This window comes from Hippoglossus stenolepis, chromosome 15 (genome assembly GCF_022539355.2).
Source record: "Hippoglossus stenolepis isolate QCI-W04-F060 chromosome 15, HSTE1.2, whole genome shotgun sequence".
In the NCBI taxonomy this organism is placed as follows: Eukaryota; Metazoa; Chordata; class Actinopteri; order Pleuronectiformes; family Pleuronectidae; genus Hippoglossus; species Hippoglossus stenolepis.
In genome coordinates this window covers 22374307-22390497 of record NC_061497.1, presented here as the reverse complement: position 1 = coordinate 22390497, position 16191 = coordinate 22374307, and the positions used below count along the sequence as shown (strand labels likewise).

General features: G+C 43.9%; 1 protein-coding gene across 6 annotated transcripts in view; it reads left to right on the top strand.

Annotated features, from left to right (window-relative positions):
• clip2 (CAP-GLY domain containing linker protein 2) overlaps nt 1-16191 on the top strand; it is a 31572-nt gene that overhangs the window by 5430 nt on the left and 9951 nt on the right. For 3 of the 6 annotated variants that reach the window (XM_035179393.2, XM_035179395.2, XM_035179394.2), the window contains exons 3-9: nt 3785-4290; nt 7827-7951; nt 8763-8976; nt 11455-11652; nt 11747-11850; nt 12476-12536; nt 14536-14640. In XM_035179393.2, the coding sequence (XP_035035284.2) occupies nt 3785-4290; nt 7827-7951; nt 8763-8976; nt 11455-11652; nt 11747-11850; nt 12476-12536; nt 14536-14640 (1313 nt within the window). Of the gene's footprint in view, nt 1-3395; nt 3648-3784; nt 4291-7826; nt 7952-8762; nt 8977-11454; nt 11653-11746; nt 11851-12475; nt 12537-14535; nt 14641-16191 lie in introns of those variants that run through there. The other 3 variants (XM_035179397.2, XM_035179398.2, XM_035179396.2) reach the window with 2 other exon arrangements.

Sequence of the window (16191 nt, the reverse complement as noted above, 5' to 3'; positions counted from 1 at the left end):
AACTCGTCCATTAACCAGCTCAAAACGTTAATCCCTCCGTGTCGCAGCCTGCAGCCTCGCTCTCGTCAGCTGTTGCTGTCGCCACGTGACCGGCGCTCATCTAAACTCTCGCCTGTGGTGTTTTTTGTTTGGACCATTCGTGAACTCATTAGTTTGCTCACTTCCTGTTTATCAACAGGCACCACGGATGTATTCACTGCTCCCAGCTCCCGATCCTGTGAAGTTGCCTTCATGATTTCATAAAGAATCATCACACAGTTTTATCATTTATTAAACTGATGGGAAGATCTACTGTGTTTTAATTATGAAGAGGCTTTGTACTGTGATGATAACGATTAATTCATGGCCTCTTCTTGTTAAGTTTGACATGAAACACTGAGAGAACGTCTGACAGTGCTGAATCCGCAGTGAGTTCACAGAGGGATTATTTTCCTGCCTCGGATCATCTTCACACTGACTCGGCCTCCTGCTCCGAACCTCAACACACTTGTTTGTTGGTTTTTGCCGAGAGGAACGCGAGAAGGGGCCAAAGCCCCGGGACCATCATCCACAAGCTACTTCCTTTAGAGGAATCAACCGCTTAGAGTGATAACTATGGCTCAGAACAAACGTGATCACTATAAGCAGTTGATACCATATCATTATATTATTATTGTTAAAACTAAATTAGATGTAATTCCTGTCTCTTATCGTATTTGAATTACTTTACAATATGACGTCATTTTCTGGCTTCATAGTGACGTCATGATGATGTCATTCCTGCCATCCATCCATCATCTATATGGCTTCTCCTTTTGAGGGTGTCGGGGGGGCTGACATTGGGCGATTGGACAGGTCTCATATCACAGGGCCATCATACAGAGAAACAACCATCCACTCTCACATTCACTGTTATGGACAATTTACAGTCTCCAGTCCACATAAGCTACATGTCTCTGGACTGCGGGATAAAGCCACACGAACATGGAGAGAACACGAGAAAGACAGTGGGACTTGAACCATCTTGCAGTGAAGCGATATTGCTAACCACTGTACCACAGGGCCACTGTTTCCTGTCGATATCAGCCTCAGGCCGTGTCTAAAGTCCTATAGGATACAGAAATACCTGCATCCTCTAAATGCATTTTTGAACTCTGCACGACGTCATTTTCCTCATGTGGTTACTGATCATATGATGATGAACTACTTTCTGATCTATTGAAGCTTCAGACTGTTTCTCTGTTATTTTAGCGGCGGTGGCTCAGGAGGCAGAACGTGCCCTTGGGCACGACACTGAATCCTCAGATTCATTCAGCACTGTGTGAATGATGTGCGGTAGAAAAAGTGCTGTGTGTGTATTTTCCATATTATGTTGTGGTTTTTTTCGGATCATATTTTCGTTCAGCTTTGACCTTTTGTCTGTACAACTTTAAAAAGTTGATCATCTGCAGATAAACTCCCATCCACATGTTGTTAGTTATCTGATTTAGGGGAAATTCATTTACGACTCATGGGTAACTCTGTGGGAAAAGACACTGCTCTGACTCTTCCAATGAATTAATAAAGTATGACAATCATAACACAGCGACCCAGTAAATTGAATATCAACACAAATCTATTCTGTTTGGCTCCTTCAGTGGAACCACTACGAATCCACAGTCTTTCTCCACTTTTCTGTCCTTTATACACAGAGTGAAATTCATTTCACAGCATTAAATCGTGGATTACTTGCTCAAATTGCTGTATGTTCTGCATATGAAGGATTAATACACTTTATGTTGCGTTGGTTTCCCTTACGGACACACTTAGATTTACCTAAAGGCACAAGAGCGTTTGAAAGCAACGAATTGAAAGAAGTCAGGAACATGGAAGCTCAGTCCCCCTCCATCTGTTCCCCTCCGTGCTGCTCAGACCTTTAACGCAGCTGCTGCGACCTGAAGACACCAGATCAACCTCCACTGACCAATAAACTCCATTTAAAACAACAAAGACAACAACTTATATGATCGTCATTGTGGAAAATAATCACGAATAAACAGAGTTAAAGAGGCCACAGCAAGTGTGTGTGTGTGTGTGTGTAAGTGTAACCAAAGTAGGGAGAGATGAGGGGATAATTGGGGGGGGAGGAGGAGGAGGAGGAGGAGGAGGAGGAAGCTGTGGAGGTTTCATTGTGCCGAGCTGATGAATAGTGGGATTCAGATGGTGGTGGGAGGTGCAGGACAAACACAATAGTGAAAGTAAGGCCTGTGTTTCCAGTCTTCCTTCTGCCCAGGATCCTTTTACCCTCGCTCTCCTGTTGCCCCGGCAACACAGATCATGGGTTCGCTCTGGGCTTTAAACGCTGCTCCGCTTCACGTGAGGCTTCGGTTTAACCCTTAAACTCAAGAGAGTGAACTGTTTTAAACACTCAAATAGAAATATTGGTATCCGCCTCAAAACCTCCTCTCCCCTTCCTCCTACTGTACCAAAGATGAAACCCAGACATCCCTGGTACGGGGGCTGCCATCTTGGAGTGTGAGCTCGACCAATCACAAGTCAGTGTCAGCGGTCATGACGTTTCACTCTTTTTTTTTTTAAAACATCAGATATGGCTGTCGCTTTTTTATTTTAAATTCAAACATTCATTCGAACATGGGGAGGAAACGTAATGACTGGTTTGGAATCAAATTTTGACCTGTGCCAACTTTTAGGAGCTGTCACGTCGTCCATCTTTATTCACAGTCTAAGCCTGTGACATTCAGAGATGTTATTCTGCATCAAGTCTTTTCTCTTGTCGCTCATGAAGTGAAAATGGCCGTTAAGTAGAATCATGATTATCAGCTCGTGACCTCGTGAGCGTGAACGTTCCTCAGACGCGTCTTCAAACCGCCTCTGGTGCTGGAACCGGATCCAGCTGCACAAACGGCCGGGGGGGGTCAAACACACAGTGACCTCATCCCGATACCGATGCTACATGTCGGACGTCCATTCTGACACACGGCCGATCGATGAGGGAACCTGAGTCAATATCTTCTTGTGTGAGATTGGACTTGTTTGACCTGCAGTGCTTTCCACATGAGGAACCACATTCCTGTAGAAATACCACAGGCACTCTGTCAGCGAGTTAAAACCCCTTTTGAACTTGTACCCATTTACATTTCTGCAGAATGTGATTCACATCAACAGCATATGGGAGCGATTGGGGCATAAAGCCGGAGCACTGGGCTCCACAAAGCCTCAGGCCCGCTCCCAGGGTGTCGGGGAGTCAGCCCTGGCACCAACCATGCCTGCGCAGACACACACACAGATAAACGCAGCCGACTTTAACAGTGTGCGGTGCAGCAGACCGCGTGCTAATGGTGCCCTGCTCAGTTTACAGGCTGCTGTGGAAAAACACAGAGCTCCAGCTCATCTATGTGTCAAACGGGGGATATCACAGGGCGGCGCGGTGGGGTTAATCACCGGCACGGCACAGATACCATCTCTCTGACCCACTTTTCTGGAGGAATTAGAGTAACGATGCCTAATCTTGCACAAACTGCACTGTTGTGTTGGATGCTGCCTCACGAGCAGGGTTCTTTAACACGGTCGAACAGGATGAGCGGTGCGAGGGCGATTCTGCCGGACTGTGAATGAGGATCTTCTCACAATGTGCGCAGTGTTTCCAACCTCACGCTCCAGAGAGGAAGGTTTTTATCTGAGAGAAACTGATGATAAGAGGAAAAACTGCTTGAATTTCCCTGCACATGGGTTTTTCCTATTGGTTTTGAACATGTATTTCTCCCTGAATCAAATAACACGTCATGTTTCTCTTCTTCTTCTTCAGACACTCCACTGAAGCCGACCACGCCGACGAGAATCTCTGAGGAGGGCGACGATGTGTTGGGGGACTACACGATGGGCGAGCAGGTCTGGGTCAACGGTGTCAAACTAGGAGTTATCGCCTACCTCGGGGAGACCCAGTTCGCCCCAGGACAGTGGGCAGGCGTAATACTCAATGACCTAGTTGGCAAAAACGATGGTTCAGTGGGTGGCGTGCGCTACTTTGAGTGCCAGGCCCTCCAGGGCATCTTCACGCGACCCTCCAAGCTCACACGACAGCCGGTCGGAGAGGGGAGCGACAGCCACTCCACTGACTCACAGTCTGCCCAGAACCAGACTCAGCAGGGCGGCGGTGGAGCCCCCGCTGGCCAGCGGGTGGTAGTGACACTCAGAGAGGGCCTGCTCAACAGCACCGTGAGAACGGGCAACGAGTCGGGGTCCAACATGTCCGACAGCGGCTCCGTGAAGAAAGGCGGAGACAAGGACCTTCGGGTTGGAGATCGAGTTCTGGTGAGTGACGGTGGATTTTGAGATTTTTATTTTCTGACAGGAAAAGTCAGGGCAACATCAAAGAAGTGTATGAACGGGTAATTAGAAGATTGTGTTTGTTATGGAGCTGCACTGTTGACATGTCGACTTAACAGGAACAAATAAAATAGTCCCACTTTTGTCACATTATGGTGACCTTGACACCTCAGACACTGAAGAGAAGCTGTTCACCTGTTTATACAAAGGGAACCTTGCCTCAGTAGAAGCAGCATGAACTGGAAAAATTCAAAATTCAAAGTTTATTAATAGTGAATATATCGCTCTTTCCAAAACGCACCAAATTCAACACTGCACTTCCTTGGGCCCTGAACAGTAAACATGCCAAGTGCGAAGCGTATAAAATTCATTATTTTCAATATAAGAGAGTCACAAACAGACAGAGACAGAGATTTCTGGAATTACATAGATATAATACAAAGGTATAAACAGGAGTAAACTAAAAAAAACATTGAAATCACATTTTATACCTATATGTGTTTTTAATATACTTTCTGGCCACTTAAAGTCACATTAGTCAATTTATTGAGTCTTTCTTTTGTAATTCCAGACAGATCATATTTCAGACTCCCATCGCATGTCTAATTACAATTTCATGCAGGTTCCAGCAGAGATGAATTGATGCAGGTTTGAATCCCACGGAGACGTCTGGAGAAATAACATTTTTATCCACTGTGTTATTGCTTATTTTCCCGTGAGTGTGTATATACCATGTTCACAGCGTGGAGTTATTGGCCCCGGGTCACATTGCTCTCCATTAACTGCCGGGCCCAGGGGACAGTTACATCAGATCCTGTGCAGTAGGAAATGGGGGCTGGAGGAGCCTTCCTGCTGGTCAATATTGTAAATCACTCCGGATTACTTTCAGCACTTAAGAGAGGGGAGACCACTGCTGACACATTGATCACTGAATCCATCTATTTCCAAAGCCTCTCCCATGTAATCCATCTCGCTGCGGTGGCTTGGACGTGCTGCCGTCCTCCGTCCTGCACGGCTGGAGACACAACTCGGCCCCAAACAGGAGTGAGACGAGCACAAAGAGAATAACTCCTCGTACACACTGTGCTCGGTGTTGAATTAAGTGAAAGTAGGACTCCTTATCTTCATTCATCTTGTGTAGACGTTATGTTTGTGGGTTGTCTCTCGTTGCTTCATTGGTCCGTCCATCCGTCCGTCCCACTCTTGTGAACACGATATCTCAAGAACAACGTCAGGGAATCCTGTCAGACTGGGTACAAACGTGTAATTGGACTCTTGGATTAACTGATTGGATTTTGATGGTAGAGGGTCACTGGTGAAGGCCTCACAAAATGGTTTTGGCCTCTTGAACATAACATTTCAAGTCTGTTTTTAGGGAATAGGTCACAGTGACCTTATATTATTATGAATGTAATATGTCAGGAGCACGTAGAGGGACTGATGCTGTGTTTGATGGAGACTTACGACCTTGTGGGGCCTGATGTGGCAGAGGACTGATCCTGAGCCGAGGTCTTAAAGAGAAATTTGAAAACTTTTTAAAAGAGAACAGAAACATTTCCCAAAACAGCCTCAGAGGCTAAATACATGATTATTTCATTGGCCACAGCCTCTTTTGAAGTCTTCTCTGACGCCTCCTCTCCACAAGCTGTGGACCTGAGGCCGTCTGCACAGTTTGTTGGAGGTTAAATTGAGCATTTTTCCTTCAGTGGGGTTGCATGTGATGCGTCCGGTGTTTATTTGGATATTTGGAAAAGCCACTGAAATGGCCGTGAGTCAGTGAAATGTTCCCGTTAAGCAGAACACAGTCGTGTGAATCTATTACCTCATTCCACCGTTGACCGTATATAAAGATGGACGACGTGACAGCTCCACCAAAGTGAAGCCAGGAATGATGTCGTCATGACGTCATGCTGTGTGGTAATGCATCAACTCTCTCAATCAATAGAACCAGAGATATAATCTACATTGATTTGACATCAACCAGTCTTACATCATGAGCAGTTTATATCCACCGCAGTGTCTCTGAAACCCGGAGGATCCTGCTCCGGGATTTATCTCCTGCAGAATCATTTTATTGCAGCTTTTAGATTGGATTGGAAACAACAGGAGCCAAGATGGATGCTGGTGTTGACCCGACTGCCTCAGCACTGCTGGTATTCTGACACTGAGTCGCTGAGACATGACACAGTCGTGCTGACAGCAAACCGTCGCAGGTTACTGCCCAGTGACTCAACACTGTCTCCTGCACTTTCCTCTCTGGCCTCTATGTATTTACAAATAGCAGCTGGAAGTGGACTTTTTATTTTTAAATGGTTCTTTACAGATTAAATAAACGATCGGTATCAAATTCTAATCTGTGAGGAGATGTTGTGGGAAAACATCTGTTGCTCCTTCTGTACATTCTGTACATTCAGTCCACATCTGCCTGGGAGTGGGATCACACTAATGTGTTTAGAGAGACCCTGTAAATGTAATCTATTACTGGTAGAGCTGCAGGGGAATTAAAGTAACTAGCTGGAAGATTTAAAAAAGAATGAGTAAACTTAATGAATCAAAGTGAATCAGTACAGTATCTTGCGTGGCTGTGTCAGTGTTTCATTTCTGTGACGGTGGAGGTTCCTCTCGGACGGTTTTCAGGAAACACTGAGATGTTTGAATCTCCGTCTGATGCATGTGGTCACCATGTGTGGAAGACATTCAGCAGATGCATTAGTCAGCTTTGCATGCTCGTTGACCCAAGTGGCTGCCTGTGTGTGTGTGTGTGTGTGTGTGTGAGTGTGTGAGTGTGTGAGTGTGTGTGTGTGTGTGTGTGAGTGTGTGTGTGTCTGTGTGTGTGTGTGTGTGTTTTAGACTTCCTAACAGGAAACCGACTGACTGAGTCTGACTGGGAAAACGTGTCAAGTGCAGATGTTGCACCTTGACTTTTATGAGCGAGCGCGGATGATTCACATTTTTTGAGTAACTCTATAAAGATACTTTACCCTTTAGCTTTAAACGAGCGGGGGGGGGTGAGGCTCATGGCGTGAAACATCATGAGGGCCACTTCACAACAACGCACTGTTGGTCACATGACCAAGACTCAAGACGAGTCTCTACCCTCGGGCGCATCCAGACCCTCAACACACAAACTTCACCTTAACAATCTATATGAACACATGTCACTGAAAATGAAATGATCTATACATATACGTCAATATTATTACGTGTGCAACAAGTTAAGAGCGATGACGTCATCACACAGCAGAGACATGTGATTATCTGGACAATTTGCAGCATCGTCCTGGTTACTGAAGCAAAGAGGATCATGGGAAATGTGGTTTCATAAAACAAACTATTTTCAAAGTTACGTTTTTTTACCACGTCTAATGTGAGAATGCTCCTCAAGCAGCTAAAAACATGATTTAAGAATCAGTGGTGATTATTCCTCATGAGCAGCTTAATGTGATGGATTTAAATGTTTCTGTTTTCTTTTTGTTTGTTTTTTTTAATCTTGACAGTCGAGTGTTTCTCTCTGTCGGCAGGTCGGAGGATCAAAGATGGGGGTCATACGCTACATGGGAGAGACTGACTTCGCCAAGGGGGAGTGGTGCGGGGTGGAGCTGGACGAGCCCCTGGGGAAGAATGATGGGGCAGTAGCTGGTACAAGGTACACACACACACACACACACACACACACACACACACACACACACACACACACACCACAGGTTCAAACTCCCCAAATTCCTTTGCTTTTGCCCCTAAAAGGACATTAACACTCCTTCGTCTTTTCATGTGTTCGTCCATGAAATCCCACCGACCGACCCTCCAGGTCACAGCAGGTCTGCACCACTGGTCCTGCTTGTTTCTTCATGATGTTTATCACATTTATCGTTATTTATGATCCGCGATAATTCAAACCTCCAGGATTCACACACATTTTTCAGCGTCTGACAACATTCCCTCTCCCAGCAGACGTGGAAAACTGTTTAAAAACGGGTGAAATATTGTCGGCTCACAGACATTTTGCAGCGCGGCTGGAAATTTACAGCCAAGAATGGAAATATAAAAGTTGTCCAAGTCTTTTCATGTAGAAATCCAAATCCAGATGCACCCTTTGTTTTATAGTATATACCAAAGATTGAGTCTAGTTTCTAACCTGAGAGTAAAATTCACAAATAGGATTCGAAAAACCCAGAGAAGCTAATTCATGGCATCTACTTAAATAATGTAACACTACAGTAGTTATGTGTGAATATGTTTTTATGTCTGTAAAGCTGACGCTGACTGTATTTACAGTTTTGTAGATGATTTTATGTTTTATTTAAAAGCTCTGCAGTACATTTACACCTGATATACTTTTATAAATAGTATAACTACTTTTTTAATACCCAAATTTAAAGACAAAGGGACCCTCGATTTAAGAAAATGTTCAGGTCTTCCTCTCTAACCCTCTTCCTCTCTTTCCTCTCTTTCAGATACTTCCAGTGTCTTCAAAAGTTCGGCCTCTTTGCTCCGATCCACAAGGTGATCCGCATCGGCTTCCCCTCCACCAGCCCGGCCAAGGCCAAGAAGAGCAAGCGTATGGCCATGGGCGTTTCGTCTCTGGTCCACAGCCCCAGCAGCTCCTCCATCAGCTCAGTCAGCTCGGTGGCCTCCTCCGTGGGCGGACGGCCGAGCCGCGCCGGACTGGTAAGACGGCTGCTCCGAATAACGTGTTGTTGATGCTTTTGTGCAGAGTTTGATGAGGAGGTGGACACCCCTGTCCCGTCTGTGTCTGTCCTGTCCTCACCGCGAGGTCACCAGCGGAGGTCACTGCACCAGGCAAAGAAACGATCCTGCACACGAGCTCCTGGAAAACCACAAATCTCATATTCACACATTCCAGTCGCTGGTAGCCAGAAGTTTTTATAGACTTCGGTCAAAACCAGGCTGTTGTAAAGATTCATGGCAGCTGGTTCAAAGTTACCGAACAGACATGACAGTGATTTTGATGTTCTCATCTGATTCTTTGCCTAAAAGCGAATAAGCGTTCGTCTGAAGGAAGGTGAGTGAGGAAGTAAACTAGATTTCCTGAAACCTCCTTCAAGGCTAAAGCTCGATCTCACCTTGTTTCCCTTTAATACTCTAGTAATAGTAGTTTTTTCTACACTGCTAATAATAACACAACAGTTTTCTAACTTGCCGCTCCATTTGCCAGATGCACGCTCAAAGTCACAAAGTTGTTACCGTCCATGAAGACAGTCAGATCTCCTGCTTCAGCTGCAGTTGAACGTGCAAGTGACACAGACCTCACACTCGTACCTGTCATTCAGAATCTGTTCAGAGTGATGTCAGTGTGCGTGCGCCATAGGTTGAAGGAATTGTGTGGGAAACTGAAAGTAAAACAAAATTCCTGGATTCGCCTCCTGATCCAGATCCACTACGAAATTTCTTTGGGCTTCTCACTGACCCAACACATCCTACTCCTGAGTTTCGCCGAAATGCATTCTGTAGAATTCGACAAACAAAATGAAAACACAACCTCCGCGGTGGAGTTAATACAACAGAATTTCAAGGAATTAAACGAAAGCAGGTTTAAACTGCAAATATTGGACATGAAACCTAGAAACGCAGTTCTAGCTAGAAGATATCTTTTTGTATTGTTGTCAACAAAATTTTAAGGTACAATACATTTGAATTTCTTTGACTTTTCATAGTTAAAAAGTAAAAGAAAAAAGTAAAACCCATCCAGTTTACGTGCCTTTTAATACTAAAGATGTATCTTGGAGGTTCTATTAGTTATTAACTCTGGCTGCACCTGATTAGAGACAAATATTTAAAAGTTTTAAATGTCATTAGGTGAAAACTTAGCTCTTTAAATCTGAACAGAGGTGAATGATGAACAGGTTCCTTGTTCTTCTCTCTGAGCTTCTGGATCTGCAGCAGGTTGCAGAGCTGCCGTTCTGCCTCCGTCTCTGATTCACCGTCTGAAATCTGCAGCCGAAGGAGAAATCACGAGATTAATGTCCTTAACTGATGCTCAGCAACAAACTGAAGCGATCAAGACGTCTCACATCGATTGGAGCTTGTAGTTTGCGAGCCAGGTCTTGGACCCGAGGACACTCCCCTTCACTTTGCTTGATTGTTGGCAGCGGCTGATCCTCTGGAAGTTAACGTCATAACGACCTGGAGCCTTCATCAGGAGAGAAGCCAGCGTTACTAACTGTCAGGCACAGAAATGATGGTTTACAAAAGGATCTCTTCACATCACACGTTTAAAACAATACAGACAACTGGTCAGGTTCTGTAACTTAAAGATTCTGAAATATCAATAAAACCAGTTCTTATTGGAGCTAAACACAAAATCAAGAATCACTTCAGTGATCTTCATGTATTTCTGCTGTTTCTATCAAAATCTGAAATCATGTATGAACCAGAAAATCTGCGTTCACAAAAAAAATTATGATTCAAACTTAATGAATCTCATGCATCAGGCAGGAATCCTTTTAAAAGAGCGAACTCTAGTGGCCAAAGAAAATATTGCAGCTGTAATATCATATGTGATGCTCTGCTTCCCAAGTATTTAATTTTTTTATTTTGTGAAGCACTTTGAGCTGCATTTTATGTATTAAATTTGGTAAATGAATGACAGTTATTATTATTATTCTCATTATTATTATATTTCGACAGCACTTGCATACATCGCCCATACGTCCATAAATGGATATACAAGTATAATATCATTATTAATGCATGTAGGAGCTAATGCATTAGTTTGATATATTGTGATTATTATTATTTGTTATGTGTGTGTGAGCAGTGAAATGAGGTCTACTGATTTTGTCTTTTGATGATCATGAAATAATGAATCTGTGATCAAATTAAAGCAAAACTTTGTTGAGTCAGATTCACAGAACAATTATTTTAATCATCAGAAATCATGAGTCTGATTTAGACCTTCAGAAGTAAATCCTCTCATGTGGAGATCACAGAATGTTTTCCCATGATCGTGAAATAAGAAATTATGACTCATTTGTGTCCTACTCACTTTTATTCCTTGTCCCTATGTACCTCAATGTCTCTGCATTCCTTCCTTCCCCATATTTTCCTCTCCTTCTTATAACTTTTAAATATTCCTCCTCTCTTCTCCTGCGTTTCCTGACGTCTTTCCGCTCTTTCCTCACTAAGTTGACGGAGACGTCGTCCCGCTACGCCCGGAAGATCTCCGGCACCACGGCGCTGCAGGAGGCTCTGAAGGAGAAGCAGCAGCACATCGAGCAGCTGCTGGCCGAGAGGGACCTGGAGCGAGGCGAGGTGGCCAAGGCCACGAGCCACATCTGTGAGGTGGAGAAGGAGCTGACCGTCCTCAAGACGCAACACGTGCAGGTGGGACACTCGTCCAGGGATTCATACAGTCACAGAACACTGGAGTAAACTCTTGTTGTTAGGTTTAAGATGTTTGATCTTCTCCTGTCCACAGTATGTAACAGACAATGAGAGCACCGCCCAGCAGGTCAAAGCCTTATTGGCCAGCACGCAGAAAGATAAGCTGGAACTGTCCAATCAGCTTGAAGAAGAGAAAAGGTAAAAATCACTTTTTGGAAAATGTGCCTTTAGTTTTCCTCTCAGACTACAGGAATGTAACCCCCGATTTGACCCCCAGAGAATCTGTTATTAACAATCCCCAATCGCCCGATAATTATCAAACATGTTTGATATTTAGGATTTGAAATCTGAGTTGGAGGAACAGCTGGTCGATATGTGGCAGGAACACGAGGACCTGTACGTGTCCTCCATGACCCTCTAAGACCTCACCTCAAGAGACAGGCTGTGTTCACTGCATCTATTTCTCATCCAGACTCGTTTCTACTGCAAATCATTATTTTACCGATTTGTTGTCACAGGACTCCGGTTTCCATCGTGTTTTTGTTTGCACCTTCTTCCTCATGACATCACGTCGGGGAGGTGACGTGAGCTGGTGCGTCGCCGCCTCTGGAGTGATGATCCTAATAATATCCTGCAGTGTGCGAGTCCTGTCATCAGGATCATTACTTTTCATTGTTACTGGGACAAAACATGTGATCACAAGACAGTAAAGTTTGGAAAAAATCCATTTACAATCTGAACAGTCAGAGCAGGTGAAGTCACAAATGAAGGATTAGTCAACAGAACAGAACTGATCCTCATCTGAAACGTCTTTAATTCACAGGAAAGTTGAGGACCTGCAGTTCAGAGTCGAGGAGGAGTCCATCACCAAAGGAGACCTGGAGGTAATAACCAGCAGGATTTCAATCTATAATCCATCAATAATCGAACATGTGTATATTAATCTCACTAATTCACAGCGTTTTCTCAGTAGTTTCCATTTTTAATGCTGTAATAACACAGACGGCATCGTCGGTATAATTCAAACCCTGGAGACGGAGACAAAAAAGACCAATGTCCCGTGTGTTTAAACATGCAGAACAGATGAGGATGTGTTTGGGAAGATGATGTGGACTCGAACCCCTCCGAGCAGTTGATTGACGGCCTCGGCGCTCGCCACAGCAGCGGGACAGAAACATCATGAAAGGAGAGCAGCCTTTCGGTCTCCGCATGTTTTTGGGACCGAATTCAAACAAACTGTGAGGCTTTAAGAAAACCCACAAATAAATTGCTGACTTCGGTGAACTCGCATCCAATTTTTAAGCCGGGCAGGAAAGTCTGGAATCCATTAGATAAAGTAGAGCGTCTGTCCTCGCTGCCGAACGTCCCCGGAGAAAGAAGCTGGATGGAAGGTAAATCTAATTTGGTCACTTCTTAATACGCATCTGGTCGGCCACTGCACTTAGCCGCCAGACGTATGCACCGACAAACACGCGCTTGTGATTCCACATTCTGCAGTGAGGGGAAATCTCTCAGCCTGAAAACGAGAGCACGACGGGAGGAGACAGATTATCTCAAAGAAACTACACATGCAGTCGCCTGCTGTAAAATTCCAGCACAATGTTCCAACTGCACGGAGGTTTTGCACAGCGATATATTCCCAATGGTTTGTGAATCCCGTGAAAAGAAAAACAACCAGTGGAGCTCAGGTCTCCAGCAAAGCCTTTAAATTCTGCACCAAATCCATCATGTGTCGTTTGGACTTAGTTCTAAGAACCAGTGAAGAAACTCACAAACTGTTTCTTCTCCACTGGATCCACGTTTTCCTCAGCTTGTTACCGTGCAGCGGCTGGAACAAATCCTAACCCCCCCAATTGTACCACGTTTAAAAATGTGCTACCTCTGGATTTTTTGCACATCCATCCATCAGGCTGCTTATCCTGTGAGGGTCGCAGTGGGGGTGCTCACGTCGAGTGGCCCCTGGACAACGATTCACACCCACACACTCACACCCATGGTCAGTTTAGAATCTCCAATTAACTTAGTGCCAATCTGCATGTCTTCTCCATTGATTGTTCCCTCGGAAATCAGTGGGAAAAAAAACATATCTAACAAATTTAGATAAGGATCCACACCAAATATTTAATGAGTTATTTCTTGGCTCACGTCTCATCCTTCCACCAAGTTTTGTGGAAATCTGTCCGGTAGTTTTTGCAAAATCTTGCTGACAAACAAGCAAGTGAACGAACATAAGGTCCTTGATGGAGGTAATGAAGTGTCTCGGTGCTTTCTAACATCTCTTCGCTGTCTGTGGCACCGTCCCAAGCATAACTATCATATAAAATAAAATATGATATGATAAAATAATCCTGGATCTGCCCCGTTGTCCGGATCCGCACCAAAATCAAACAGGTTCTTCGCTGACCCAAACCAAATCCTTCCATCGAGTTTCATGGGGAATCTGTCCGGTAGTTTTTTGCGTAATCTTTCCGAACAAGTGTGAAAACAAAACCTTGTTGTCGTAGGTAATTAATATTTCAGGGAAAGAAAACGTAAATGAATGTTAAACACATCTTTAGAGCAGTTGGTTGCTGGAGTTACGTTGTTTTTCACCACGATAACTTTAAAACGCATCTTCTCTCCAAGTGAGTCGAGGGTCTGAAATCAAACTCTCTCAGTGGGTTCTGAGGGAAATCCCTCCTCTTCCTCACATCTTCCCATCATGTGATCAGCTGGGTTCTCGCTCAGCGCCGCCGTCCACGACGCTTCATCCTCTGTTGACGGTTGTTGTGATCTCTCCACCATTGCCCCTCCGATCTCCACGGGTCCTCTTTCCCTTTGAGTCTGTCTCTCTCTCTCTCTCTCTCTCTCTCTCTCTCTCTCTCTCTCTGTCTCTCTCTGTAGACACAGACGAAAATGGAACATGCCCATATTCGTCGGCTTGAGCAGAGTCTGTATCTCGAAAAGTCGAGAGCAGAGGCGCTTCACAAAGACTTAGAGAGGAGGAGGGTAAAAAGAGCACCGGCCCATGTGTCTGCCTGCAGCTGCTGTTCTGTGTGGTTCTGCTCCCGTTTGCTTCTTTGTTGATGGAAGAATAACTCACATCTATAACTTTAACACAGGTCAAAGTCAAACTCCACCTGTTAAAGTGAACTAGAGACACATATAGAATCATTTAAACATCCACGTTTGGAGCCCGACAGATCTGAACATAACTATACAGAATAAAACATTCAAACAATGTGTGTATAGAGCAATATGGTAACTGGAAGAATTGCATTTTTTACGTTAAATTAAGTTTATTTTCTTTATTCAAGTTCTACGTATTTTGGTTATTTTTATATATTGAATATAAACATCTTAGGAATCATTGTTAAATTATTTATATGTGTGTATCAACATCTGTGCACCAAAAATCCATATCTGTCGGGTTCTGCAAAAGTTAAAATATAAATATATATATATATAAAATCTGGATCAACGTCTGTTCTGATGCTACAGATACAGAAATAAGATAAATTCATTTTTATGTATCTGTGACATTATATAGGCTGTTTTTTTCAAAAGGTTAAACATTTTAAATATCTTTAATATTCAGGTTTTACAGTTTTAACTCAACAAATCGTATGAAAACAGAAGAATAAACTCATCAGTCCGTACTCACAGATTCCCTCAGCTGCTCTGTGCTGCTCGTGGCTCCTTCTGAAAACATGAATCTTTAAAAAATGGCTCCTGTGACCAGTAAACTCTGCTCAGTTTCTTTTATAAAAATAAAGAAATAAAGTCTGAATAATTCAAGACAGCTGGGCTCTGCTGTGTGGAGCAGATTTTGCTCAATTAGAGAAAGAAACGGTGAATTTGTTTTCAGGACTATTTTCACCTGCGGAGCTTTGTCCTATCAGAGAAATATGTTTAATAAAAATAAGTAAACTAAATAAAGAAGTAAGAAACGATGATGCTTTACGGCTTCAGGCGGCACAGACGATACCATGATCGGATCAGTTTATTGTCTTTTCATTGGATTTGTTGAAATAAGAAACTTTTCTATACCACATCCTGTTAAATATAAGTTGTTATATTATTTATAATGTACTTAATGGCTGCAGATCCTCAACATGACACTGATAGATGATTATTTTACCTTCCACGAGGTTAGAAACATGCAAATCATTCATGCACTCCGACCTAATCTGCTCCTCCCCCCCTGGTTGTGTCGCTCCCACCTCATGACCCCTGTGTTGCATCGTCACCCTCGACCCCCCCCGCAGCGACAACATCGGCTGCTTCAGCTTCTCACGTCTTCTGTTGCCGTAGCTGGTGGTTGATTGTCTTTTTGTTTTCGTAAAAAGAAAAAGTTGCCATTTTGGATCCGTTGCCAGCTGCACTGCTCAGATGCCAGGACTCATAACAGTTTGAAATAACACACTCTGGTTTTTTACAGGGCGATGAACGTCCCTCAGCTCCCCGATAATTTCTCAGCACTTATCTAAATTGTCTCTAAATTGTCGCTGGGATTCATCACAGGGGTTTCAGATGAACGTTTTTTCCAGGCAAACGATC